The sequence below is a fragment of the Hydra vulgaris genome, chromosome 08, assembly GCF_038396675.1.
Source record: "Hydra vulgaris chromosome 08, alternate assembly HydraT2T_AEP".
NCBI classification, from domain to species: Eukaryota; Metazoa; Cnidaria; class Hydrozoa; order Anthoathecata; family Hydridae; genus Hydra; species Hydra vulgaris.
In genome coordinates this window covers 51,500,001-51,526,558 of record NC_088927.1, presented here as the reverse complement: position 1 = coordinate 51,526,558, position 26,558 = coordinate 51,500,001, and the positions used below count along the sequence as shown (strand labels likewise).

The 26,558-nt window shown below is 27.5% G+C and overlaps 1 protein-coding gene across 1 annotated transcript in view; it reads left to right on the top strand.

The window, feature by feature from the left end:
- The first annotated feature begins 4,341 nt into the window (after positions 1-4,341).
- Positions 4,342-26,558, top strand: part of LOC136083419 (uncharacterized) — an 84,675-nt gene continuing 62,458 nt past the window's right edge. The window contains exons 1-3 of the mRNA XM_065802815.1: positions 4,342-4,404; positions 11,125-11,199; positions 11,397-11,474. Coding sequence (XP_065658887.1) covers positions 4,342-4,404; positions 11,125-11,199; positions 11,397-11,474 — 216 coding nt within the window. The remainder of the gene's footprint in view (positions 4,405-11,124; positions 11,200-11,396; positions 11,475-26,558) is intronic.

The window sequence follows — 26,558 nt, the reverse complement described above, 5'->3', positions numbered from 1 at the left end:
AAAGAAAATATTAAAGTTTTCACCAAATTTCTTATAATTTCAAAAGTTGTAAAAAACGGAAAACTCTCTCCTACTTATAATTATACTGTATTTTATAAAAAAAATTTCATTTAAATAAATTGTTATTTTATTTGCTTTTTTTTTAAAATAAATTGTTATTTATTAAGTAAGTAATTGAAGATCAGTTAGTGAAGTTATTTGACGAAAGATTGAAGAAATTATTAGACAATACTGATAAAACAATATGTTAGTAGAAGAATTATAAAAAAAGAACAATGCATGTTCTCAGCTGGTGGGACACTATATTTTACTTAGCTGGTGGGACACTATGCTTCACTCAGCTGCTGGGACACTATGTTTCACTCAGCTAGTGGGACATTATATTTCACTCAACTGGTGGGACACTATGTTTCCACTAGTTGAAAATACGCGCTCTGCTGTTGATGTTAGAAAATCTGAACTAAATTATTAAAAAAGATTAAATAAGCAAACAAAAATTAAATTTAAATTCGGAAAATTAAATTTAAAATCTGAAAGTACTGATACTAACAACTTATTTTACATTCAATTTTTCAATCAATTAACGTTAGCCGTGAATTCGAACGTTGTTTACTTTAATTTTACTTTAGTTCGAGTTTTCGTTTAAAAAAAAGCAAAGAATTCATTCAAAGTTGTTATGTGAGCAGAGGGGATTTTACGAAAAAAAGGGGGTGTGATGGGTAGCTGCAGGTGAAGTGTAAATATATTGACGTAGGTTTTGGCATAGTCAGGCAATCCTTTAATTAAAAGTACTGCTAAACGTTTATTTTATGTATTGACACAATACATAAAATAAACGTTGGTTAGAGGTTAGAGGTTAGGTGGTTAGAGTTCTGGCTCAGAACCAAAAGATTTGTGAGGTAGACAAGAGGTAACAACATTGGAAAGGAAGGAGGTGTGAACATCCTATTTAAATGCACATCCGCGGTGTTAAGAATTGTTAGAAAATACTTTTTATAAAACTATAGTAAAACTATACTTATTCTATTCGAACGTGCGTGCGAATGAACTCAGCCTTTTTTTTTTTACCTATAAGAGCTTTTTTTTCCAAAACTATTCTTTTTTTATTTTTAACTATATATTTTCATAAATTTTTATTTACAGGTTTTAACGGTTTATGGAAAATGTTTTATTCTCCACATACGCGCAAGGAATTATTTAACTTAAATACGGAATTTTAAGAATATAGCTGGCTAATCGGTATATTACCTAACCTTGTTTGTAGAACTGGATTTTGAAAACTTGTCTTTTATTAGACATTTTGCAACTTTTTAAGAATAAGCCCTCTCTCGTATTAGTTTAGAAGCACTCCGGTTTATAGAGCTTCTATTTCGCTTTGATTCAAAACAATATTTTATCGGTGAAATATTGTATTGACATCTTATATGAAAGAGTTTAAGGACGGTTTTTTTTATGGAGAACATTCATTAAGATTTTTTACTATTTTTTATGTTTCATGACTTAGTGTCGATCCCAGTATCTGACAAAACAACGTTCAAATATTTTTAAAAATTGAATTACTTATAAAAATTTAAAATGAAAGAAAAAAAAATTGTATTGGCATCATTTTTAAGATTGGAAAAACGCTTTAGTGGCTTTCAAAACTTGCTATATATATATTATAGTATAGACTGTAATCTAAATTGAAATCCATATGATCACGAGAACCTGTTAAATAACATTCCCTAACTTAAGATTTTTTATCTTATATTGTTCTTGGTAAAATACCGCTTTAATCCTAAAGAAACTAAGCAGTACAGTAGTTTTACAAAGTAAAACTGTTTAAAAGTTTGATAAAATTACAGATTTAATTAGTAACGTACGGTTATAACAGATCCATAGTACAGATGCCATGAATACTTAGAGCTATTTTCATTTTTAAAAAATGACAGGAGATTTTAACGAACTTTATTTTTTGAAGTTAAATTTTTTCAATTTAACCAAGTTAAGAGCGCGTTTCTCGAAGTCAATGATGTCTGTACACCGCCTGCTCTTTTAGTTTAAACTCAAATATTTAAAAATATAGAAATTAAGTTAGAAAAATAGAATTGTAAATAATCTATAGATTGTTCTTGTAACATTATTTACAATTTTATTTTTTTTATTTTTTAAATTATATTTATAAACTTAACTAAACAATACATGTTAATGATATTTATTAGGCATATTATACCAAATAAATATTATTAACATGTATTGTTTAGTTAAGTTAATAAATATAATTTATTTTCAAAACTTCAATTAAATTGGCTTTCTGACACATACTTAAGCTTTGTTTAAAGTGGTCTTGAAACGTTTGAGACTTTATTTATTGTGGACTTATTTACGTTTAAAACGTCTCTTAAAATGGACTTACTTAAATTGATCGAAACTTCACTTAAAGTAAACTTATTTAAAACATTTAAAACTTCGCTCAAAGTGGATTTATTTACGCCTGAAACTTTGAAACGTTATTTGACATGGACTAACTTAAATTGTTTAAAACGTCACTTAAAGTGAACTTTTTTAAAACATTTAAAACTTCGCTTGAAGTGAACTTATTTACATAAGAAACTTTTGAACGCTTAAAACTTCGCTTAAAGTGGATTTATATATAACATGTTTGAAAGTTTGCTTAAAATTGATTTATTTAAAATATGTTTGACATTTCGCCTAAAGTGGATTTATAAAAAACGTGAAAAAATTTGCTTTAGATGGATTTTAAAATAAGTGTAAAAAAAACGTGTAAGGTTTGCTTGAAAATTAAGTTTACAATTTATTTTATTACTTTCTTACAGAAAAACAACTTGAACAACCTTAGTAAATAGTTTCTTTTGTTTTAAAACTTGTAATAATTTTTTTTTTTCAATAATAGTGTATGCATTAGCGACCTCAATAATTAGATTTTTTATGTTATATCATTAGAAAGAAAGATTTAACATTTCATTGAAGTTTTATTAGTATCAGGTGTATGATGTCCTATGGAACAAAAAACTCGATTAAATATTGTAAAGATTTATACACAAAATCTAGTCTCAAAATGTAGATCCAATTTAAGTGTAGTTTCGTACGGGGACAAAATGTACATGGTCAAAGTAACAAACACTAATCGACTTTAGTCGATTAAAACTTAAAGTCCACTTTAAGTAAAAGTGCACTTTAAGCTAAGTTTTTACCTGTGAAAAGGCCACTTTAAGTCGATCTAACAATATATATATATATATATATATATATATATATATATATATATATATATATATATATATATATATATATATATATATATTATATTATATTATATTGGGGGAGGGGAGGCAGTGCTGGATTAAGCCCCGAATTAGTTTTAAGAATTTTTTTTAATTATTTTTATCCATTTTTTCAGTCAATTTTTATCAAAATTATTTGTTTGAAAAACTACGGGGGAGAGGGGAGTGAAAATGCCCCTGCTGACTCCCCCAGTTGCTAAAGGTTAGAAAAACAAGTGCTAAAATAAGTGTCAGATATCGGAGTTCCTCTGATTGTTTTTGAGACCTGTTGAGTGGGGCAACCAACCACTGTTTATTTTCACTAAAAAAACGAACAATGATTTGTTGTCCTTTTTTATCAGGTCTCAAGAATGGTCTAAAGGGTAACAATGTCCAACGCCTTTTTTGACCCCTGTATATATAGAAATGTATATATATATATATATATATATATATATATATATATATATATATATATATATATATATATATATATATATATATATATATATATATATATATATATATATATATATATATATAATCATATGGAGGTCTATTTTCATGCAGCTTAAACTGTGTAAAACTGACGTCCGTAAGACGTCCGTAGGGCGTACAATTCTAACCATGGACCGAAGGACAGAATTGTACCGTCCTCTAGATGTCTTGTGGACAACGTATGCTCATGGGTTGTTGAAATTTTACGTTACTTACAACGTTAATTACGATGGAAGTTAACGGATAATTAATTAAAAGTTATGAAAACAGATTTCAATACCAGAACAAATACATAGAAGTAGAGATCAAAATGTACATAGTACATTGTACCAGGACAAATACATAGAAGTAGAAATCAAAGTGTACATAGAAGTAAAGATCAAAATCTTCAAAAGAAAGTGGTTAACAAGAATTAGATTTCATTTAATGTATGAAGAAAATATTTTTTATAACGGTTAACAAATCAGCATTACAACGATTGGCCAAATATCTATAGATCAGGAGCAGATCCAGCATTTTATTATCGTTGAGATAACCTTCAGACACGGAGCAAACTCCAAATAATTATATGTTTATACTAATGTCAAATAAAGATGCTTTGCAAAAAGTTGCCCCTCAGTTTGAGCTGACTTGTATCATTGAAGTGAGAGGAAGAGTGTGGCCATTTGGTTCAATATATGATTTAGAGAAAAAGTACTTTGCTTTTCTTTCTTTCGAAATTTATTCTTTATAATATAAACAATTAATTTCGACTAAATAAACCTATTTAATTTTTGAATTTCAGTAAAAGAGAGGAAATGAAGACTGGTAAAACTGGCCTAAATAAAATCTAATATCCTAACAAGAGACAACATTTTGCAAATATTGCCACAAAATCATTTACTTCAATTTTAAAACTTTATGGGGACAATGTAGCTTTAAAATTTAAATATTTAAGTTTCATAAAACTTAAAGGTTTTAAGTACATTTTGAGGACAGAACTATTGATACAAAATAAACTAGACTTTCTTTCTTGTTCTTTACATATAGCATTTTACAATATCAATATTTTTATATACCAAATGACCAAATAAGTAACTGAAGTTCATATTTGTAACAAGTAATACTAAAGTTTTCAGGCATTATAGATTTTAAGAGTCAGTTAATATGCTTAAAAAACGTCAGACGGTACAAGTAGGAAAAAAGTTTTTTTGAATATTAAATGACAATAGTAAATGGCTTTGTTATTTTTATAAAAAAAAAAAATTTTCAATTTTTATTGAAAACAACAAGATGCTTATTCTCATTATTAAATCATACATTAATATTCTAATAATAACAAATATAATAATTATAATAATAATAGTAGTAATAATAACAATAATAATAATAACAAAACAAAAAATAAATAGATAAAAATAAATCTTCTATTGATTGTAGTAAGTAAAAATAATTGATGAATAATATATATATATATATATATATATATATATATATATATATATATATATATATTTTATATATATATAAATTATAATAATATAAAATAATATAATAATGAGTAAATTAATTATAAGTATTTAATAATAACAACTAAATGTAAAAATAATAACTAAAAGTAAGGATGGTGTCACTCAAACAGACTTCTGAACAAAGGAGTGACACCAGTTTTTAAATATAATATGATTGATATTAAGCATACACACATAGAACATATACTTTAATTAAGTTAACATTTAAAAATGATATTTTAATGACAATAATAAAAATAAACAAACAAGAAGTTAATGATAAGTTGTAGTACTCATAATTAAAAAAATTAGAGTATATTTTAAACATTAAGTGAAAATCATGTCAATAAGTTAGAACAAAGTTGTTCTCAGAACTTTTTTACGTTAATCGTTTTAAGATTTAGAAAAGAAAATAAAAGTGTTTAAAGTTTTAGCTTTTTGAACTCATTCACTATGCATACAAGACTCTTGTTCCATTCACAAGTACCTATAAAAGTATGTTATAGAAATGGGTAAATTTTTATTGAGTCAAAAACAAAAAGAAGATTAGCAAATTTTGCAAGCACTGGAAAGATTAGAATTTTTAGTTTTTTGAAAGATTCTGATGTTTCTGACTTTGATTAAAAAGGTTGAAAGATTATGACTTTTATGGATTGACTTTGAGAGGACATCAACTTTTTGATGTGAAAGGTGCCATTTTGACCCTAAATTTGACAACAGTAACTAAAATGTGATAAAAATAACGCACAGTAAATACTCTTTAGTGTGAATTTATTGTCATAACAACGAATTTTTGAAACTAAGCCAGTAGCTCGAGTTAGCTTCTTGCGAAGCTCATCAATATGAAAACTCCAATATGAAAGATTGCAGTCAATCAAAACACCGAGATATTTGATAACTTTAGTTGGATATAACCGTTTATTATTAATTTTAATTTTGATTTTAGAAATACTGTTTAGGTTGTGTTTTTTTCTAGAAGATGAAAAAAGATTAGTTCAGTTTTTTTTTTGAACAATACCTTTTAGATCCGAATTTATGTTTTTACATAGAGAATTATACGATTTGTTGATATGCAATAAGTTTGTGTCATCAACAAATAGATGAATTGACAAGAAGGGAATAAAGTTATTTGTTTCAATAATATAAATTAAGAACAAAAGAGGACCAAGAATAATATAATTAATTTTAAGAATAATATAAACTAAGAACTAAAGAGGACCTTGAGGAACACCGCACACGACAGATTTATTTGTAGAATTATAACCATTAATACTTGCTAATTGATTCCGATCTGTAAGATAAAATCAGTCACTTACAACACCACGAATTCAATAGTTTTCCAATTTAGAAATCAAAATTTTATGATCAACGGTATCAAAAGCTTTTTATAAATCTATAAAAACACCACAAAGGGCACTATATAAGTAATTATAAATATACTTAACAATGAAAAACCACAACCAATATTAACAACAAATAATAATAAAAAATATACAACAAGCATTAATTCAAACTTTAAAAAAATAATTTTAAATTGATATTAAATATAAAATATGCTTTATATTTATTCAGTTTTCTCAAATATTTTGTTTCTGAACACTCATAATAAGGAAATATATGTTATTATTAATAAAGCTTAACCCTTTAACTGTGGCAAAGATTTAAAAGTTACATACTCTATTACAGAAATATATATTTGTTAAGGATCATTTCAAGTTGTTTATTTTTTTTTCGTATAGTGTGCCGTATATTGTAAATGTTTTATTAAAAAAAAAGTTTCATTAAATGGAATAGTCAGTCAGCAACACCGAGAGGTATACCTTGCAGTGACGGATATATCCGTCAGACACAGTTAAGGGGCTAAAGAATATGGTGGTAATGAAGGCCTTCCCAGCTAGCACACATACGTTGATAAAACGGTAGAACAATGTTGCGCCAACAACCAAAAAATAGCATTAGCCCAACGTTGCATTTTAAGTTGGCCTTGCTTAATACTTTATGTTAATTCAACGTTGTATTTTACATTGGCTTAACGTTGTATTTTACGTAAGCGAAACGCTGTATTTTAAGTTGATTCATTGTTATGTTTTACGTTTACACAACCTTATGGTTAACTTTTTTCGGAATTAAATATATTTCGGAATTATTATATTTCAAATAATTATCATTATTTTTAAATATTATTATAATTTCTAAATTAAATTTATTTGTTTTATATTTTAGTGTATATATGCACATTCCATATGATACATTTATGCGCATATGTCATTCTATTTTTTTTTTTACAAATTTTCTTAATACTATTTCTGCTCAATAGATAACAATATACTGTTCACAATAAGTTTTACATTTGTTCCTCTTTGTATATATGTTTCCATTTCTAAATATTTTTATAACAAGCGTTTATAATATAAAAAAAACCTTCTTAACATAAATCTAACAGCGACCTATTCAAAAATAGTTTACAATATATATATATATATATATATATATATATATATTATATATATATATTATATATATATATATATATATATATATATATATATATATATATATATATATATAAACAGTATTGGACAAAACATTTGCAACCAACATCGAACAATGCTAAAAAGTGTTCCTAATTTTACATGTCTTAAAAACGAAACAAACTATACTACCAAAGCAAACAGTTCAGGAGTCTGGAGTCATAGCATGCCATGACTTGAGCAATCAGCTGACAGGTGACAGCACACAGGCAGAATTTCGTTGACAAGTGCCATTTTGCAATAATTAAAGGAAGTATCCAGAAGTTTCCAGAAGCAAGCAGAAGCTTCCAGAAGTTTCCAGAAGAAGCATCTGGAAGCATCCAGTAGCATCCAGAAATATCCAGAAACATTCAGAAGCATCCAGACGCATCCAGAAGCTTCCAGAAGCATCGAAAAGAAGCATCTAGAATCTTCCAGAACAGGTTCACATAGGTTCATTTTACTATATAAGAGACATGTAAATTGACATGTAATTCAGTCAGTATATGGAAGTCAATCAGTCAGTATTATCAAGACAGTTTATCGAAGTGAGTTTTATTAAAGTGTTTTATCGAAGAACATCAATACAAGAAGTGAAATACAACAAGTGTTTCATTACATCAATACAGTCCACATCCAACCAAGACGTTGTGTTCCACAGTGCATTATTGTATCATCACAAGGTAAATGTAACACGGTAAGACTTGAGAAGCGTGATAATTTATTTTTATTATTTTTATGACTTCATGTGCAAAAATGGCTCCCGACAGTCTTGGGTTGGAACTAAGAAAGAAAATTATTAGCGATTACGTAAGTGGAATGTCACAAAAAAGTATTTGTGATAAATATCGCGTGAAAAACTGGACCGTATCAAGACTATGTTCCAAATATCGTTCTACGGGGAAGTTGGCAGCAGATAACAAAGGTGGAAGACCGCGTTCCACCACTTCTAGAGAGGATTCTATGATCGTCAGATCCCTCAAGAAAGATCCCTGGATATCATCAGTCGAGATACAAAAGCAATTACAGCTGCCTGAACAATCAGACGACGTGCTGTTGAAGCCGGATTGTTTTCTCGACGCCCTGCAAAGAAACCACTGATTTCACTAAAAAACCAGAGGAAAAGACTCCTGTGTGCTACATCTCATATTGACTGGAATGAGCAGAAATGGCAAACTGTCCTGTTCAGTGATGAATTGAAGTTCAACATCATTGGGAGCGATGGCATTTGCCATGTACGTCGACCGGCCGGAAAACGCCTCGATTTACGCTACTGCCATAAGACCGTGAAGCATGGTGGAGGCAATGTTATGGGCTGGGGATGTTTTTCTGCTAACATTCTAGGTCCAATACATCGAAACAATGGAATAATGGACTGCTTTATGTATAAAAATATCCTGAAAGATGTTATGTTACCTCATGCTGAATTGAATATGCCACTAAAATGGGTTTTTCAGCAAGACAACGATCCGAAACACACTGCAAAAGTAGTCAAGCAGTGGTTTCAAGACAACCACCTATCAGTGATGGATTGGCCGCCTCAATCTCCGGATCTCAATCATATCGAGAACCTGTGGGAGATCGTCAACCGCAGAATTAATCGTGAAGGTGTTCGTAATAAGGATCAACTGTTTGAACAAATCCAAAAGGCCTGGGCAGCAATTCCACAAAGTTTCATTGATCACCTGATCGAATCTATGCCTCGAAGATGCAAGGATGTGATCGACAACAAAGGATTCGCCACAAAATATTGATGGCGAATTACAGCTTGGTCAACATTTTGTCGAGTTGCACTTGTTTTGTCGAGAAGGAAATCAACTTTTTTTAATACTTTTGATTAGTTTATTAATTTTCGTGTACAAATAATGAACTTTGCGATGAATAAAACTTGAAGAACTTTGTCTCTAATCAGTTACATAGTTATTTCTTTAAATTGAAAAAATGCAGCACTTTTATATAAAGAAACTAAATTAGCATTATTTTGTTGCACTCGTTTTTTTCCTATACTGTATATATATATATATATATATATATATATATATATATATATATATATATATATATATATATATATATATATATATATATATATATATATATATATATATATAGATATATATATATATATACAGTATAGGAAAAAATCGGGAATATGGAAAATATATATAACAGTATAGGAAGAAATCGGGAATATGGAAAAAGGTTTTAGAAAGAGTTGATTAAGATTAAATAAGTATATTTAGTAAAGAAAGATTTTTTTAAGTAAAATAAAAAAAATACAGGGCTTTTACACAAACATCACGTTGCGAAATCTACAGAAAACATGCAAATAGTAAATTATAAATCATAAAGTGACAGGACAGTAGGCAAAGATATGAAGGTTTTCCTCAATTTTACCACAAGTTTTGCATTTGTTATTTTTAACGATCTGTTGCCTTTTGCTTTTGGCTAGCAAGGCTGCAGAAGGTAGACTGTTGTGTAGAAAGCGAAAGAGGATATTTTGTGTCGGTCCGCATGCGTGGGAAGTTAAGTTTTTTTTTCCAAATTTGGGTCCACGGCATTGTTGTTTTTGTTGAACTGTTCCAGAAAAGTTCTGCTGGCACGACTGTCTTTTTGTATTTTGTCACTTCTAAGTAAAAATTTTTTGTTGATTTTAGGAGGATGTTAAACAGAATTCGTTTTTGCCTAATATTTCAATTGTTGTTTTGTAGTAATGAGACGTTTTGTTGCCCCAGTGTTTCGGAAAAGTCTTTTGCCTTAAAAAATTTTAGCTTTGGTTTTGGTTTTCTCGACGTTGATCCACTATATATAACCCAAAGTTATTCTAATGTATATGGAGCCACGTTAATACAATCCATATAGTTGTGTTTTAAATATTGGATTAACGTTAATCTATAAACATTGGATCTATATGGGGTTATAGACATTTGATCAACGTTTCTCCCTACACATTGGATCAACGTTGGGTTTAGATCGGAAAAAACAACGAACTTTTGCGATATTTTTACATATGTTGGACCAATGTAACTTTCCTAACTATTTTAATCACGTTGTTATTAAGGTTTTTGTTAAGATGAATATAGTAAAATTAACATTGGATCAACGTTGTATATGCATTGGAGAAAACAGCCAATGTTCGCAATGTATTTTCATACGTTGGTCCAATCTAAGTGTGCTAGCTGGGTTTCCAAAAAGTTCTTTATAAGGAGTGGGTTGGGAGGAGGGGGGTAGGGTGTGACAGGTCTGTCTTTTGCCATTTAAGAGCTAGAAAAAACATATTGCTAACCAAGATTCTATCAAAAAAAAAGTTAAATTTAATAAAGCTAAAGTAAAAATTAAATTTTCTCGTAAATTTACATTTAGATTCATGAAGAAAAATGCGAATGTGTACCTCTTTGTTGTGTAAATCAATGTGGTATAGAAATTTTGCGTAAAGAGGTTTGATTTAAAATCTAAATAGCTGTATAATATAAAATGTATACTTTTTTACCCAAGTAAACACTTGACACGCCAAAAACGTCTAAACAACGATTATTTGACGTCTAGACATCTTTAATACGTCTTTTAAACATCATGTGTTTACTGGAACATTAAACATACTTGGGTAAAAACTTTATCTCTAAAACTTTTCATAGATGTCTTCCCATATTACTGATAGTTGCGCTAATACCATTATTCCATGTCAATATTTGAATATTGGATGCAATTTTAAGGTAAGAAAATAAGTTTTGAAAAACTAAAAGTTTTTATACTTTGAAAATTGAAATTGTATAAATTTCTTAAATAATAATAAGTGAGAAATCAGGTATATATCATGCTATATATGATCAGTATATCAATCAGTTATATATCATCTATATACATATTGATCCCAAACTACAACATTTTTTAAAAAAATCAAAGTGATCAATAAGTTAAATTTTTCATTGAAAATTCGTTGTTCAAAAACTTTTTAAATTTCCAGTAATTAAGTTTTCAGAATGTATGTACAGTCAACTAACTTTAACACATCCCTTGATAAAAAATTTTAATTATACATTGATAAAATTTCTGGGAAAGCAGGTTTTTTTTAGAAAATTTTTTAGCTAATGCAAGTTTTGGAAACTTTACACCTACTTTACTAATAAACAATTTGTTTTTACTCATTATTTTAACTTGAAATTAAAAAATTAAAAATAAAAAATATGATAAAATCACTCACAATGTAAAAAAACTTCACTTGTTCCAAAGGATTAGCTGGTCAAAGACAAAGCGAACAAAAACAGTGCTTCCTTGCATAAAAAAAGTTAAAAATATACTATCAAAAAAGATTGTTAGTCAAAGCAAAAATATTTGAACATTATGTAAATGGACATGATCTATCGCTATAAAAATCAGTGGCGCAGTGGTTTGAGTTCTGGCTCAGAACCAGTGTAGAAAGTACTTCACGAAGTAAAACCATTGTAGGTCTTGAATTGTTGAAATGTACTTGACATGCTGAACAATCGTTGAAATGTACTTGACATGCTACCCATTGTAATGTTTTTTGCTAATCTTCGGTTAAAGACAACTGCGAACTCCAGTATTTACAACTGTTTTATTACACCGAAAAACAAGAACGTGGTTTCAACCTCCGGGCAAATACTTTCATCAAAGGCTACACTTTTTTCAGAAACTGGTGTATCATAACTCCTCTATAAATGTTCTTTAATATTATTTATTAACCTTCTTTTCTGTTGAAATTATTTTATCATGTTGGTCGTTAAAGGAAAGACCTGTTAAATGATTATTATCAATTTTCGAACTCTCAACTTTCTGCTCCTTCCATGGTTTGATACCTCTCCCTAGCAAATTTGTTATTTCCAATCAACAAAAATGTATTTAACTCAGTGAAATAGCTTACGTTAAGCATAACAGTGATTTAGAGCAATACTCCAAATCTTTGGGTTACTGAGGTCTTTGTAAGTTTTTTTTGCATTTGCAAATGAATAAAGTCAACTATCAGTGTTTATATTTGTAATCACCAGGTTTTATTTTCTCATCCTCAATAATTGTCTCATAATATTTTAAAAACCATAATATTGATGAAGATACCATCAGGCTGCAATGAGCTAAACGCAGTAGATTTAGAACTAATAAAGGAATTATTTTGTACTTTTTTAGCACGTACTTGAAGACTTATGATTTTTTGCAAATCGAGAGATCCAATGCACGTTAGGCAATTGTTTTAACACGAACATGAGCAGTTAACACGATAAATTAACACGAACATGAGCAGTTCTGTCATGATTATATTTCATTCATTATGGTGCTACCCCTCTGTGTGAGGTTGTGATAGTGTTACTCAGTGTGGCTTGCACTTGCTCACCCCTATAGTGATACCACTGTTACAGAGACATTTTAAGACAACATGAGAATGTTTTTGTTAATGGCCAGGATTGGTCAGCTTTAGACTTTGATGCAGAAAAAAATTTATGAAATCAATAAAAACGTTTGACAAATGTTACACCAAAAAAATGATCAATTTGAACGATCAGGAATTAGTACTATGTTGCCATCACACTGAGCTAACCTCGCATTGCCTACTTAATAAGGTGAATAAATAAGATACTTTTTAACTAAGTGTCCGAGTGTTTAACTATGTGAAAAATGTTTTAAAAAATATGTTTTTTGTCTGCTAAATACTGTCGGTGTAGATAACACAATACGCAAACTTTATGAGACACTTCTGCAAGATTTTAGAGTAGATAATCCACTGTCTAGTAAAGACGAATAATTTAAAATGTTAGTTTTAAACTTTAACATTGAATGCAAAATAAAAAAATAATTGCTAATTGTTTCACATTTAACTCTCCGCAATAAATTTACATTCACAATTGTGAACTTTGAAACATAGTAGTTTACATTGCTTTAACATAAAATTGTTTTTATTTACATTATCATTAAAATATAGTTACCAAAACATAAAATATACAGAGTTATACAATATGTTGAATAAAATTATTTAATAAAATATATTTAGGTCTTATAAAGTTTATAAACTTTCCAAAATATCTTTATAAAATGGTTTTTCCAAACTTTGCTAATAAGCTGTAATTGGATATAAAGTATTTTGAAAAAAACTGCTAATTTATAAACAAAAACTATTTATGTTTTTATTTACCTATATTTTAACTTTTAACATTACCTTGTATACCTTATGCATATATAAATTAAGCAACAATAGTTTTTCCAAATATATGAGCCTACATTGTGTAGCGACAAAAGTCAATTATCTCAAAAATGGATATACCGCATTTGAAAATACGCTCTTCATATCATGTCTAGAAAAAAAGATTCTTTTGTTTCCAGACTTAATACCCTTATAGTTCTTTTGATATAAATGAATTTTGAAAAAATGTAAATCAAAACCATAAGAAGTTGAAATAAAAGCATCTGAATGCATTACACGCTGCTTTACAAAATAAATGGTGATGAAACAAACAAAATGTGAAAAAAAACCCTTCCTACTTACAGCGTTTAATAATATTTATTTCGTTAGAAGCATCCAAGCCAAATGTATTAGTGATTCAAAAATTAGGCAGTCTAATGTAGTAATAATAAAGCAATCAAAAGTTATACATTTTCTTGGTGTTTTCATTGGTGAAAATCTTAAAAGGAAAAATCATATCGATACTTTATGCCACAAAGTTTTAAAAAATATTGAAGTATTGTATAGAGTAAGAAATTTTCTATATAGACATGCATTAATTCAACCTTCTTTACTCGTTCATTCAATACAACGTAAACTATGCAAATATTGAATGAGGTAGTACTAAAAAAAAAAATTAGATCCTCTTTTTCGGCAACAGAAGCATCTAGCAAGATTAATAAACTTAAAAGACCGTTAAACTCATGCCAGACCTCTTTTATTGGAAGTGAATTTTTTTAATATATATCAACTAAATATTTTTAATGTTTTTTACTTTATGTGCAATGTAAAATAAACTTTATGCCTATATCCTTTCCGAATTTATATGCAAGGAAACCAAAAAACAAGTATGACCTAAGAAATTACAATCTTGTTCATAAACATTACTTGCATATAAATTTTGGAAGATCTCTTATGTCATATTACGGAGCTTTTCTTTGTTGTTGGAACTTTCTTTTATTTAAAAATAAATTTAGGAAAGTTATTTTCTTAATTGATAACATATTTGAGTTTTTTTGAGCTTGACCCTTTTTTTTTATAAGGGTCAAATATATAAATTATATTTATATATTTGACCCTGATCCGTATTGTGTGATTCCTTAATGTGATCATAGAATTATTAGGTTGTTTATTTAATATTTAGGGGTGTCCTGGATAAACTATCCGGCCGGATATCCGGGCTGGATAGTTTTATTGTTCGGTATTCGTTATTCGGCCGGATAATAACTTTATTCGGTGTTTTATATACCGAATATTTCATGTTAATATCATTTGAAAATTGAAAGAAACCTAGAAATGATATATTTTTAAATAATCTAATGTTAATGGTTTCCTTTTAATATTGTTATTATTGTGGGAAAGTGGTTCACAACAGGCCCCAAAGGTGAGATAGACTCCTATCAAATCTCTTGCTTAGACATTAATTATTACAAATTTGACTTTGGAATATTGTTCAGCTGACCACAAACATTTAATTAAACCATCCGAAAGATAGTTTTTCTTATTGTTAATTTTCGGCAAGAAGAATATTTAAAAGTACTACTTAGGGCTAGCAAAACCGGTAAACCGGTTTACCGGTAAATTGGTTAAAAATTATGTTTAAATTTACCGGTAATTTTCAAATAATTTACCGGTAATTCGGTAAAATTTTATGGAAATTCTGAATAAATTGTTATTAGTATTTTCTTCTAACTAAAAAGAAAAATTCTACAAAAAAGCTAACTTTTTTACATATTATAAAAAAACAGTTGAAATCACAAAAAATTAAGAACTTTATAATGGAAAAGAATTTTGTTTTCTTACAATATTACAATACGCATTTCTTAAAAAAAAAAAATACAGCCTACTTGATTGATTTTTCTTAAATTTTCGTTTTTTAATAGACAAAGAAAAATATTTACATACAATTAGGATTTGTTTATGTAGTTTATTTATAATTACATTCAGTTTATTTTGTGCTTGCGTCCCATCTGGTTACAGTTACAGGTGACATTTTATTTAATTTAAATAGTGCGTTAGTGAGTTTTTTTTAAATTATTTGGTTTTCTGCACTGGATGATAAAATTATTAAGTTTCATGAAAAAAAATTGAAAATAAACACAAAACATAACTTTGAAAATAAAGCGAAAATTCTATATTTTTATTGTGTTTAATAAGTATTTCACAAAAAGTCTTTAAAATTATATTATAGAATATATTTGTATTGTGTTCCAAAATTTACATATTGAATTTTTTTAAATAAAATAGCCTTATCTATGATGTCTACTGGATCCGGACAAAATCAATTGTGGAATCATTTTTTACTCACGAAAGCTGGCGATTCAGCTATATGCAATGTATGCAAAAAAAAAAAAAAAATGCTCTGGCGGCAGCACAAGTGGTTTGCACAATCACCTTATCAGAAAACATAAAATTAATCTGCTAAAAAGAGTTCAACATGACGATGCAGAAGCTAGCTGTTTTAATATCAATACCACAACTTCCGTTAAGAATGATACAAATTCTAGATCAAAAATTTCTGATTATTTCAACATTATTAAAACGATTGATGACTCATTTCCAGCTGTTTTAGCACGACTTACAGCACGAGATTGTTTATCATTTAAAAAGATTTGCTCATCATACGATCTTCAGCAATTATTTAAATCCAAAGGATATGATTGCCCAAAGTCTCCAAAAACAATTAAGAAAATGGTGTTGCAGTACGGTGACAAAATCCGAAAACAAATCGTTACAGAATTATCAGAAAGAATAGCCCGTGATGAATTATTCAGCTTGACTTTTGATGAATGGACATCTCTTAAAAATCGAAGGTTTATGATTGTGAATGTCCACTCGTATGATAATGTATTTTGGAAAAGGATCGATGCCTGCTGAAAAATGTATAACGTATCTTCAAAATACACTTAAAGAATTTAGTATTGCGATAGAAAATATAATTTCCATTACTACGGATGGGGCCGCCGTAATGAAAAAGGTAGGCAGATTACTGGACGTAAAGCATTAACTTTGTTTAGCCCACGGCATCCAGTTATCAGTAATAAGGGTGCTGTATAAAAGATCTGTTTCGTATAATATTTCCGTAGAATATCAAGAAGTGGCTATTACTTCTTGATTTTCTACGGAATTTGAACATGGTGAAGATGAAGAGGACGATGTAATGGAAGATATTGGGGTTTTTGACGTTATTGAGGATGTATCAACTACTGATTCATCAATTCAACATGAAAGTATAGGTCCAATAATAACAAAAAATCCTTGACACAAAAACACGGTGGAGCAGTATGTTGATAATGTTGGAAAGAATTTATGAGATTAAAAATTGTTTTCGTAAGAGTCTAATCGATATCAAATCCGATATAGATTTATCAAATATAATAATGGCTTTGCAACCTGTTAAAGTAGCTGTGGAAGCTCTCTGTTCAAGGGACACGAATCTATATGTTGCAGATTTGACAATTAGGTTCATGTTGGATGAACTAAGTAACCAAAATAATTTCTTAAGTAATAAATTGAAACAAGATTTAATATTTGAATAAGTGAGAGAAGAACCGTATATTCTGATATATATTTATATCTTCATGAACCATGTCCACATACAGCTTTAAATAATGAAAATAATTATGGCGTGTTTAATACAACAAGTAAATTGGTTATGGAAAAAAATATTGTAGAAATCATTCAACAATTTTTAAAAAACGATTCCGAAACTACTGAAGCTGAAGTTGTGCAAGTGTATGAAACTGAATCAACTAGTGAATCTACGGTTTTATCAGCAGAGGCGACATCAAGTCAAGCAATTTATTTAGCCTTGATTGCTTTTTCTCATAATACAGAGGATGCAAGTGGTGCTAGTAAATTAAGAGCTAACTCTTTTAGCAGTGAAAACTTTTCTTCATGTTTCCAATAATTTAAAACTTTAGTCATTATTTTTTTCTATAATTGAGCGATTAAAGAAAACATCACCTCCATGAGCAGCTTTTAAAAAGGAGACTTGATCAGATTTTAATAAATTTTGAACCTCTATTGCGGCTGAAGAGAATTCAGTATTAATTTTTTTTCCTCTTTATACAAATTACAATGAAATTTTTTTTTGCATGATTATGCAGTGGAGTTGTGCAAAATGACATCTGACCAGATTTATTACATCCCCTGCTTATCTGATTTCCACACGGAATGCATATTGCTCTGAAATCACAGCTATCATTAATTTTAAAAAGTTTTTAAATAGAGTTTGCAATTTGAAGGTTTATCACGATAATATTTTGTCATTATAAAATATATATTTTAGGATTTGAATTACGGATATCCGGCCCAATATTTTTTAAATATCAAGGTATTCTATATCCGGTCGGATGATGAAAAATGTTATCCGGGACACCCCTAATAATATTTACAAGAAAAGTGTTTTTTATCTGAAATTTAAGTTTTTAAGTATTGCTGTTTAACGATATTCTTTAGTTAACGGTACGCTATTCTTCAAATACTTGGGTATTTTCACAAAACATTTTTAAGCGTAAGTTTAGCGCAAGTTTGGCGTAAGTTCTAAATTTACTAATTTCGTATTCACAAAACTTGCGCAGCAGCTTAATACAAAATTTAGGACTTATTTTTGTAAGTTCAACTCGCAAATTATGATATTCACAAAACATCTTCAGAAAATGCTCAGCCTGATTTAACAAGAAAAGTTACGTTTAGTAGAAGCTACCTGAACTTTAGCGTAACTTAAATATTTGCGCAGCTCATGCGTGCGTTTTTTGTTTTGATTTGTGATCAGATTTTTTATAACTTGTGATAAACATGGTGTATATGCTTCTATAAGTAGTTATGATTTAAGTTATTACAGCAGAAGGACAGTTAAAATCTAGTCATTGGAGTGATACCTTAATAAAATAAACAAATAAAGTAAAAATTAGTAATATAGATAGCGACCAAAAGAAAATAAAGCAAAACGAAAAGAAGAACAATAATAATTAAAAAAGCAAGACAAATATAACAAAAAGAGGAAAAAGTGAATTAACTGACATGAGAGATAACGAACGAATGAGATAACACAATGTTTGACGATCAGAATGAATGAAAAGAAAAAAGAAAACAAAAGAATATTTTAAAATATTATGAGACAAAAAAGTAATAACTTGAATAATAGCAACAAACATAAAAACAACAATAATAAAAATATTAAGCAAAAGATCACAAAAAAAATATTCGTCAACATAAATAATATACAAATGTAATATATATAATCTGTAATCAATATAAATTATGCACAAAATTACGCAACGGTATAAGCAAAACAGTGAAATTCGCGACAATGTAAAAAGTACACATAATCAGACGGCATTGGAAACAATACACAAAAATACAGGACAATATAAGCAATCCAAATAACATAAATAAATAAAACTTAAAAAATGTTTTTTTTTGTTTTCTTTTAATAAATTATTAAAGTTTTTTATTTTCGAATTTGTCGCGAACATTTTTATTCTTTTAACTTTGCATTTATTTCTTGTTTCTTCGATGTTTTTCTTCGATTTTTATTATTTAATATTTTCACTTTATTACTTTTATTTTTCAAATCTTCTATTTTAAACAATTTTTATTTATTTTTCTTTCGCTCTTTTGTCTGATTTTTACCTCTTCACCGTTAAAAAAGTGCTTCCTCCATTTGCGTATTTTTTATCCCACAAAGAAGTAAAAATATTAAAGATTAACACTACAAACCAATTTACTTGTTGTTGATGCTTTTTCTAGAGCATTGTTAAAAATAGTCAAAATCTGTAAGAAAAGACATTTATTACAAACACAATTAGCTATAACACAAAATAAAAAAACATAGCACCTATAGGTGCAAATTTTGCAATTTCATCAGAAAATAAAGTTATTCTTACCTTGATTGCTACAAACAAATTTCTTTTTAAACTATAAGCTAATGATCAATATAGCAAACTTTAAGCAATTAAATTTTACTTAAATTATACTATATCAAAGATTAACACTACAAACCAATTTACCTGTTGTTGTTGCTTTTTCTAGAGCATTGTTAAAAATAGTCAAAATCTGTAAGAAAAGACATTTATTGCTAAGACAATTACCTATTACACAAAATTAAAAATAAAAACAGCTATATAGGTGCAAACAAATTTTGCAATTTGATCAGAAAATAAAATTATTCTTACCTTGATTGCCACAAACTAATTTCTTTTTAAACAATAAGCTAATGATCAACATAGCAAACTTTAAGCAATTAAAATTTACTATGTTAAAACCATATTTTAACAGTAGACAAAGTGAAAATATGATAGTTGGTAGAGCACCAAAATATAACTAAAGAAATAAAATAACAACTAAATTTGCAATGCGATGCGTATTATACCTAGCTCTCGCAGACCCTGATATCTTTCATTTTGATTACTATTTATTTCAGCAAGCATAGGTTTATCTCTTTCATTTCGACAACGATTTATCTCAGCTCACCTAACCTGGTTTCTTTAATTTTGAGAAAGCCTTTTAATTTCACTTCTTAAATTATCAGACATAATTAAGCATCAAAGGAGTGTGTAAAAACAATACTTAAAATAATAAAAGTTAAACTTTTATTTTTGATTGAAATTTGGGTTTTCTTAAACTTAACCAAAATACAGTGTAAGCAAATAAAACAGAGCATAATATAATAATCTAATTCTATTCAACCTCTACTATTAGTTATATTTAAATTAGACGTATTAAAATAATTTAGCAATGTAAAAATATTATATTTCTATCAAGAACTTATACTAAAATTATAAAAAAATTGATATAATCTTTTTAACTGAATAATGTTATATTTAAAGTAGTTATTATTAATTATTGACAAAATATTATAAGCATTTAAATAAAAAAATAAAAAGTAATTAAAAATATTATAAATTTTTTACAGACAAAAACTCATAAATAAAGCAAATTGAAAAAATTATAATGCCTCTCTGCTCAGCAAGTACTGCCAGCATTGAACGGTGAAATGTAATCATCCATCTTAAAATCCCTTTCATTACTTTAAAATGTATTTAGTGCAAAAATTGCAATAAATAAGTAAATATAAAACTAATAATAGAAAACCTCTATAAACAATCTTATATTTGCTTTAAGTGAAGAAACTTGGAAATATTGAAACTTCTTGAACTATTTTAATTTTTTTTATCTATATATATATTTTTTTTTCTCTTCATTTTTTGTCGTATAAAAATATAAATACAACCAATATTTCCAATATACAGATGGCCGGGGCAAGAAGAAGACACAATTTGTCTTATCGCCAAGCCCTGAGAATGATTCCGTCAAAAAATAAATAATTTCGTATAGAGTATATAAATGTTACCAATATATATGTAAAATAAGACTTTATTTTTAAAAAGATAAAACATAAACAAAAAGTCACGGGGTCATAAAGAATTTTTTTTTTTTTTAATTTTTTAAATTTCTTTTAAAGTAATAAAATAATCAATAAAAAGTAAAATAACAAATACTTAGATATAAATATTAAATAAATAAGTATATAAAGATAAATTTTCACATATTTGGTACACATTGAGTATATTCAGCTTTATAAATAGTTCTTTGGAGTGAGTAAAACGGCCTACATTAGATATTATTCTCATTGCATGTTTTTGTTTATTAAAAAGTTTTTTAAGTTTGTTTTGATTTGTGCTACACCAAGCAATGTTGCGTAATTCAGATAACTATGAACAAAGGAGAAATATAACAATTAAACAAAAATGAAAGAAAATAACCAAAAACCAAAAAAAAAAAAGATATATAAACAAAAATGGCCTTGCTTTATAAAGTAGGCCAATATTTCTTGAGATTTTGCTTTCAAGATAATGTATATGATTTGTCCAAGTAACGTTTTCGTCAAGGAGTACTCCTAAAAATTTTAATAAATTTTAATTCTCTTTTTATAAATTGACTGCCAATATAAAGTTTTGGAAGTTTTAAAGGGATTTTATCGTGCTCATGAAAGCGATGAAAAAAAGAATACTTTGTTTTATCTAAATTAATTGATAATTTATTTGCATTAAGCCATTCTGTGAGTTTTATGAGTTCCATCTGTTAACTGAATTAAACAACATTTTAATATCGTGACAAGCGTGAAACAAATTTGTATCATCCGCAACAATATAGTGTCTAGTAACTTACAAGATTTGCTTAAATCATTAATATAAATTAAAAATAAGAGTGGTCCTAAAATTGACCCTTGTGGAACACCACATTTTATATTTAACATTCTAAAGAAAAAAGGTCAATAAACTATATATCTTTTTAACATTTCTTTTAGACACATTCTTTCAAGAATATTTTTTCAACACATTTTATGATTACACTAACTACAAACAAATTTAATTTATGTGCTTTATCATGCCAGTACACAACTTTACTGGCATGGACATCATTCATGCTCTCAAGGAAGCCATGTCACATTATAGAAAAGTAAATTACTTGGCTAGCAAGGTCAACACTCTTGCTGTAAACTGAGCCAAGCCACAACAATATGAAACCTCGCAAACAACATAATAAACACTTACAAACTATTAACACAAAACATTATCACAAACGTAGAAACACTTCATATATCAAAAATATTTACACACTTACAAAACATAAACCATATATATATATATATATATACCCCTAACGTGTTGTCAGAAAGTTTTTCCGTATTTTGTTGACAAAAAGTAAAAATTAAAATGCAAGACCGCAATTTTTTTTTTTTATTAATGATAGACTGCCTGCCCCAACCAAACCCTCAGTCGATGTAGCAGCACTCCCTTGCGGGTCAGGCTATTTGTCAGTCGATGTAGCAGAACTCCCGTGCTAGTCAGGCTATTTGTCAGTCGATGTAGCAGCACTCCCTTGCGAGTCAGGCTATTTGTCATTCGATGTAGCAGCACTCCCTCTCGAGTCAGGCTATAAGATAGTCGATGTAGCAACACTCCGCACATGATTTACAGAAAAAAAATATAAATAAAAACATTTTATTAAAAAAAATAAAAATAAAAACATTGTTTATATTGTTAAAAACATTCAGAATGTTTTAAAAACATTCAGAATGTTTTTAAAAACATTCTGGTCAATTAAATTTGCGTTTTTGTTATTTTTTTATATAACAATTAATTTGTAATTAAATTAATGGTTTTGACTTTCGTCCAACACGAAAATGTTGGACGAAAGTCAAAAGTAATTAAAAGTGACGTATTTGTTGGCGTAAGAATCACTTTTTTCCTTCCGCTCTTCCCAAAGCCAACAAACTATAGATCTATATATATATATATATATATATATATATATATATATATATATATATATATATATATATATATATATATATATATATATATATATATATATATATATATATATATTTTTTTTATTTAATATATATATATATTTATATATTATATATATATATAAATATATTTATATATATATATATATATATATATATATATATATTTATATTTATTTATATATAAAAAAAAAAAAAAAAATATATATATAAATATATATATATATATATATATTGATGTTATTTTATTGTATCAAGTTATGATACTAAGTCTCTTGTTTGTTTGAGAGTGATCAATATTAAGTAAATTGTTTACAAAATTGATCAGTATTAATATAAAAAGAGTTTGATTATTTGAAAAAATACAACTTTGTGATGGAACATAAAGTTTCATGCCCTTCGGCAATCATCAGTTATATTTTATTCTTTAAATCAAGAAAAAACTGTTAAAAAATACAAAATGCAGAAATTGACAGAAAAAACATAACAAAGTAATGGAATGAGTTCTGACATCAAAACAAAAAAACAAACAAAATTTAATTAATTAGAAAATTGATCAATCACCCATGTCGAATAGGGCGAGAAGAAATTTGTTTCGATGCCTGCACTTGGATAGCATTTCACTTTTTTTGTTTAGCAGATTTTTATTTTTGGAAAATAGAATTTCATATTTTTTGTTTATGCATAGTTTGCAGGACTTCATGGTCGGGTTGTAATTGAATTGCCTAATTATTTTCCATTTATCAACAGCGTTTAAGTTGGCATCTTTTAATTTCCAAAATTCTTTTGATAATTCGGTGTCGCTTTTGTATTTTAGAATCTTAAATGATTTTATATGGTTGGCATAACTAATTTTGAATGGTGTTTCACTTATACCGGTGTAGGATTTGTTGACAGGAGTGTTAGTAGAATTATTGGAACTTATATTGGCTTGGTATATAATATTTTTTGTTAAGCATTGGTTTGATAAAGGGCAGGTATTTTTATTAAGGCAAATGCAATTGGTTTTAGGTGGAATTTTTTTGTTGTTCATAATTTGTTGATTGTGTGCGTTTAAAAAAGACTTCATATTCGGCATACAGCTATAGCTTATTTTTATTGTGTTTCTGTTAAAATTTAACTATTGCATTTTCATATTGAATGTAATATAATTATCTTACATTAATTTTAAGTAAGTTAGGGGAGAGTGGCGCACCATGATACTTGGGAACCATGAATTATTGTAATTGTGGAGGCAACTTAAGAGTTTTTTTGCATCAAGATATTTTTCAAGTTGTTTAATTTTTATTCTGAAATATACCTAAACTATTCTAATAAGGTACTACATGATTGCATAGAAAATTATATCTGGCTGAATTCCTATATTCTCTATGGATTTTGATTTTTGCACCACATAGACCACCAACTGGGTCATTTACTGTTAATGGACTGAGAGTATGATTTTGCCACTTAACTATTTTAAAGTTCTTGGAAGTTTTAAAACATTGTATCAGGTTCCGTAACTAAGGCAGTAACTTAGTAGCCTGAAGCTAATAAACTTAATAATAAACTTTCAAAACAACTTCTGCAAGTTTATTTTTGTGAAACCACTTTGCGTTTTTATTTGTATATTCGCTGTCAACAAATCTTTATTATGTAATTGCGAAGTTACGACATTAAGGAACAAAAAAAAAACTGAAATTAAAAAAAAATGAATCTGATATATTAAAATACAATTTTTTTTTTAAAAGACATCAATTATATAAAATTTAACAAATTGAAGAATTCCAAGTACATTAAAATTTGTATCACAAAAAAAAATTGTAAAAAAATTGTAATTTTAATAAACATATGTTCACGATTTTGATTATTAACATTAAGTATATAATGGCTATTGCTTTTGGGATTCTTCATGTTACATCAGGATTTGGAAAATTATTTTATAGATAAATCAAAACTTCATTAGCCTTGCAATACTCAACACTAAGTTTATTATTAAGAAATTGAAACTCCCTAACTTCTCAGAAATTGTGCAACTTTAACTATATTGCGAATAGAAATCATAATGAAACTATTACAAATTATAACTTTAAGCTTGTAAAAAAGACGTTACCTGGTATGTAATTTTAAATGAAATTTGTTCAATTCATCAAAAGAAAAGAGAGTCTTCTTAATTTCAGTTTTTCTGATACATACAGTGAGCTGCTTAGCTTAGCAGTTAACTTGATCAAATTGACTTGTTAGTTCCATGAAAATTGCATATTGAAATTCTGAAAAGAAAAGCGAAAATTCAATTAAATATTTAATTTGTGATTTTTCAAAATTGACAAAATATTTATTACTAATTGCAACTTTTAACTGTTCAAAAAGAGAATAAAATTCAACTACTTTTTCATTTTCCGTCCTGGAACAAAATCTAAAATTTGGTGGTTAATTTCTTTCCAACTATTTAAATGTTCTTGGGAAAATGAAATAAATTTATCATTTTTAAATCTTGAGTTCTTTGCATTGGTAATTATTTAAAAACTTTGGCATATATATAATTCTGGCATATATAAAATAAAAATAAAATATGGCTGATGATTGCCGAAGGGCATGAAACTTAAAGTTCCATCACAAAGTTGTATTTTTCCAAATAATCCTTCAAAAATTTCAAAAAACTCTACATACATATATATAAATATATATTTATATATATGTATATATGTATATATATTTATATATATTTATATATATATATATATATATATATATAAATATATTTATATATATATATTTATATATAAATATATATATATATATATATATATTTATATATATATATATATATAAATATATATATATATATATATATATATATATATATATATATATATATATATATATATATATATATATATATATATATATACATATATATGTCTTTTTGATGAGTCTTACAATAAAGTTTTAAAGAAAGGTCAAATGGACTTATATGTGCGCTATTGAAATGAAGAGAGGAATACTGTTTTTACAAGATATTATACTTCAGAGTTCATGGGAAAAGCTGCAGCCCTAAATATGTTCAAATCCTGTACGACTGGTTTAAATGATGAAAAAATGCTTCAGGTCGACCCAAATGTAAATTAACTGTTTTTGGAAATGCTCAACAAATAATTTCATAACAATGAATTAAGTACACTCATTGATATTGCCTGTGGTTTACATACTATCAATGGATCTTTACAAATTGGTGCTAAAGCTACAGATTGGAACTAATAATATTTAAAAACCCTATCTTTAAGAAATACAAAAAAAAGCATCAACCGAGCTGGCAAAACACATTAA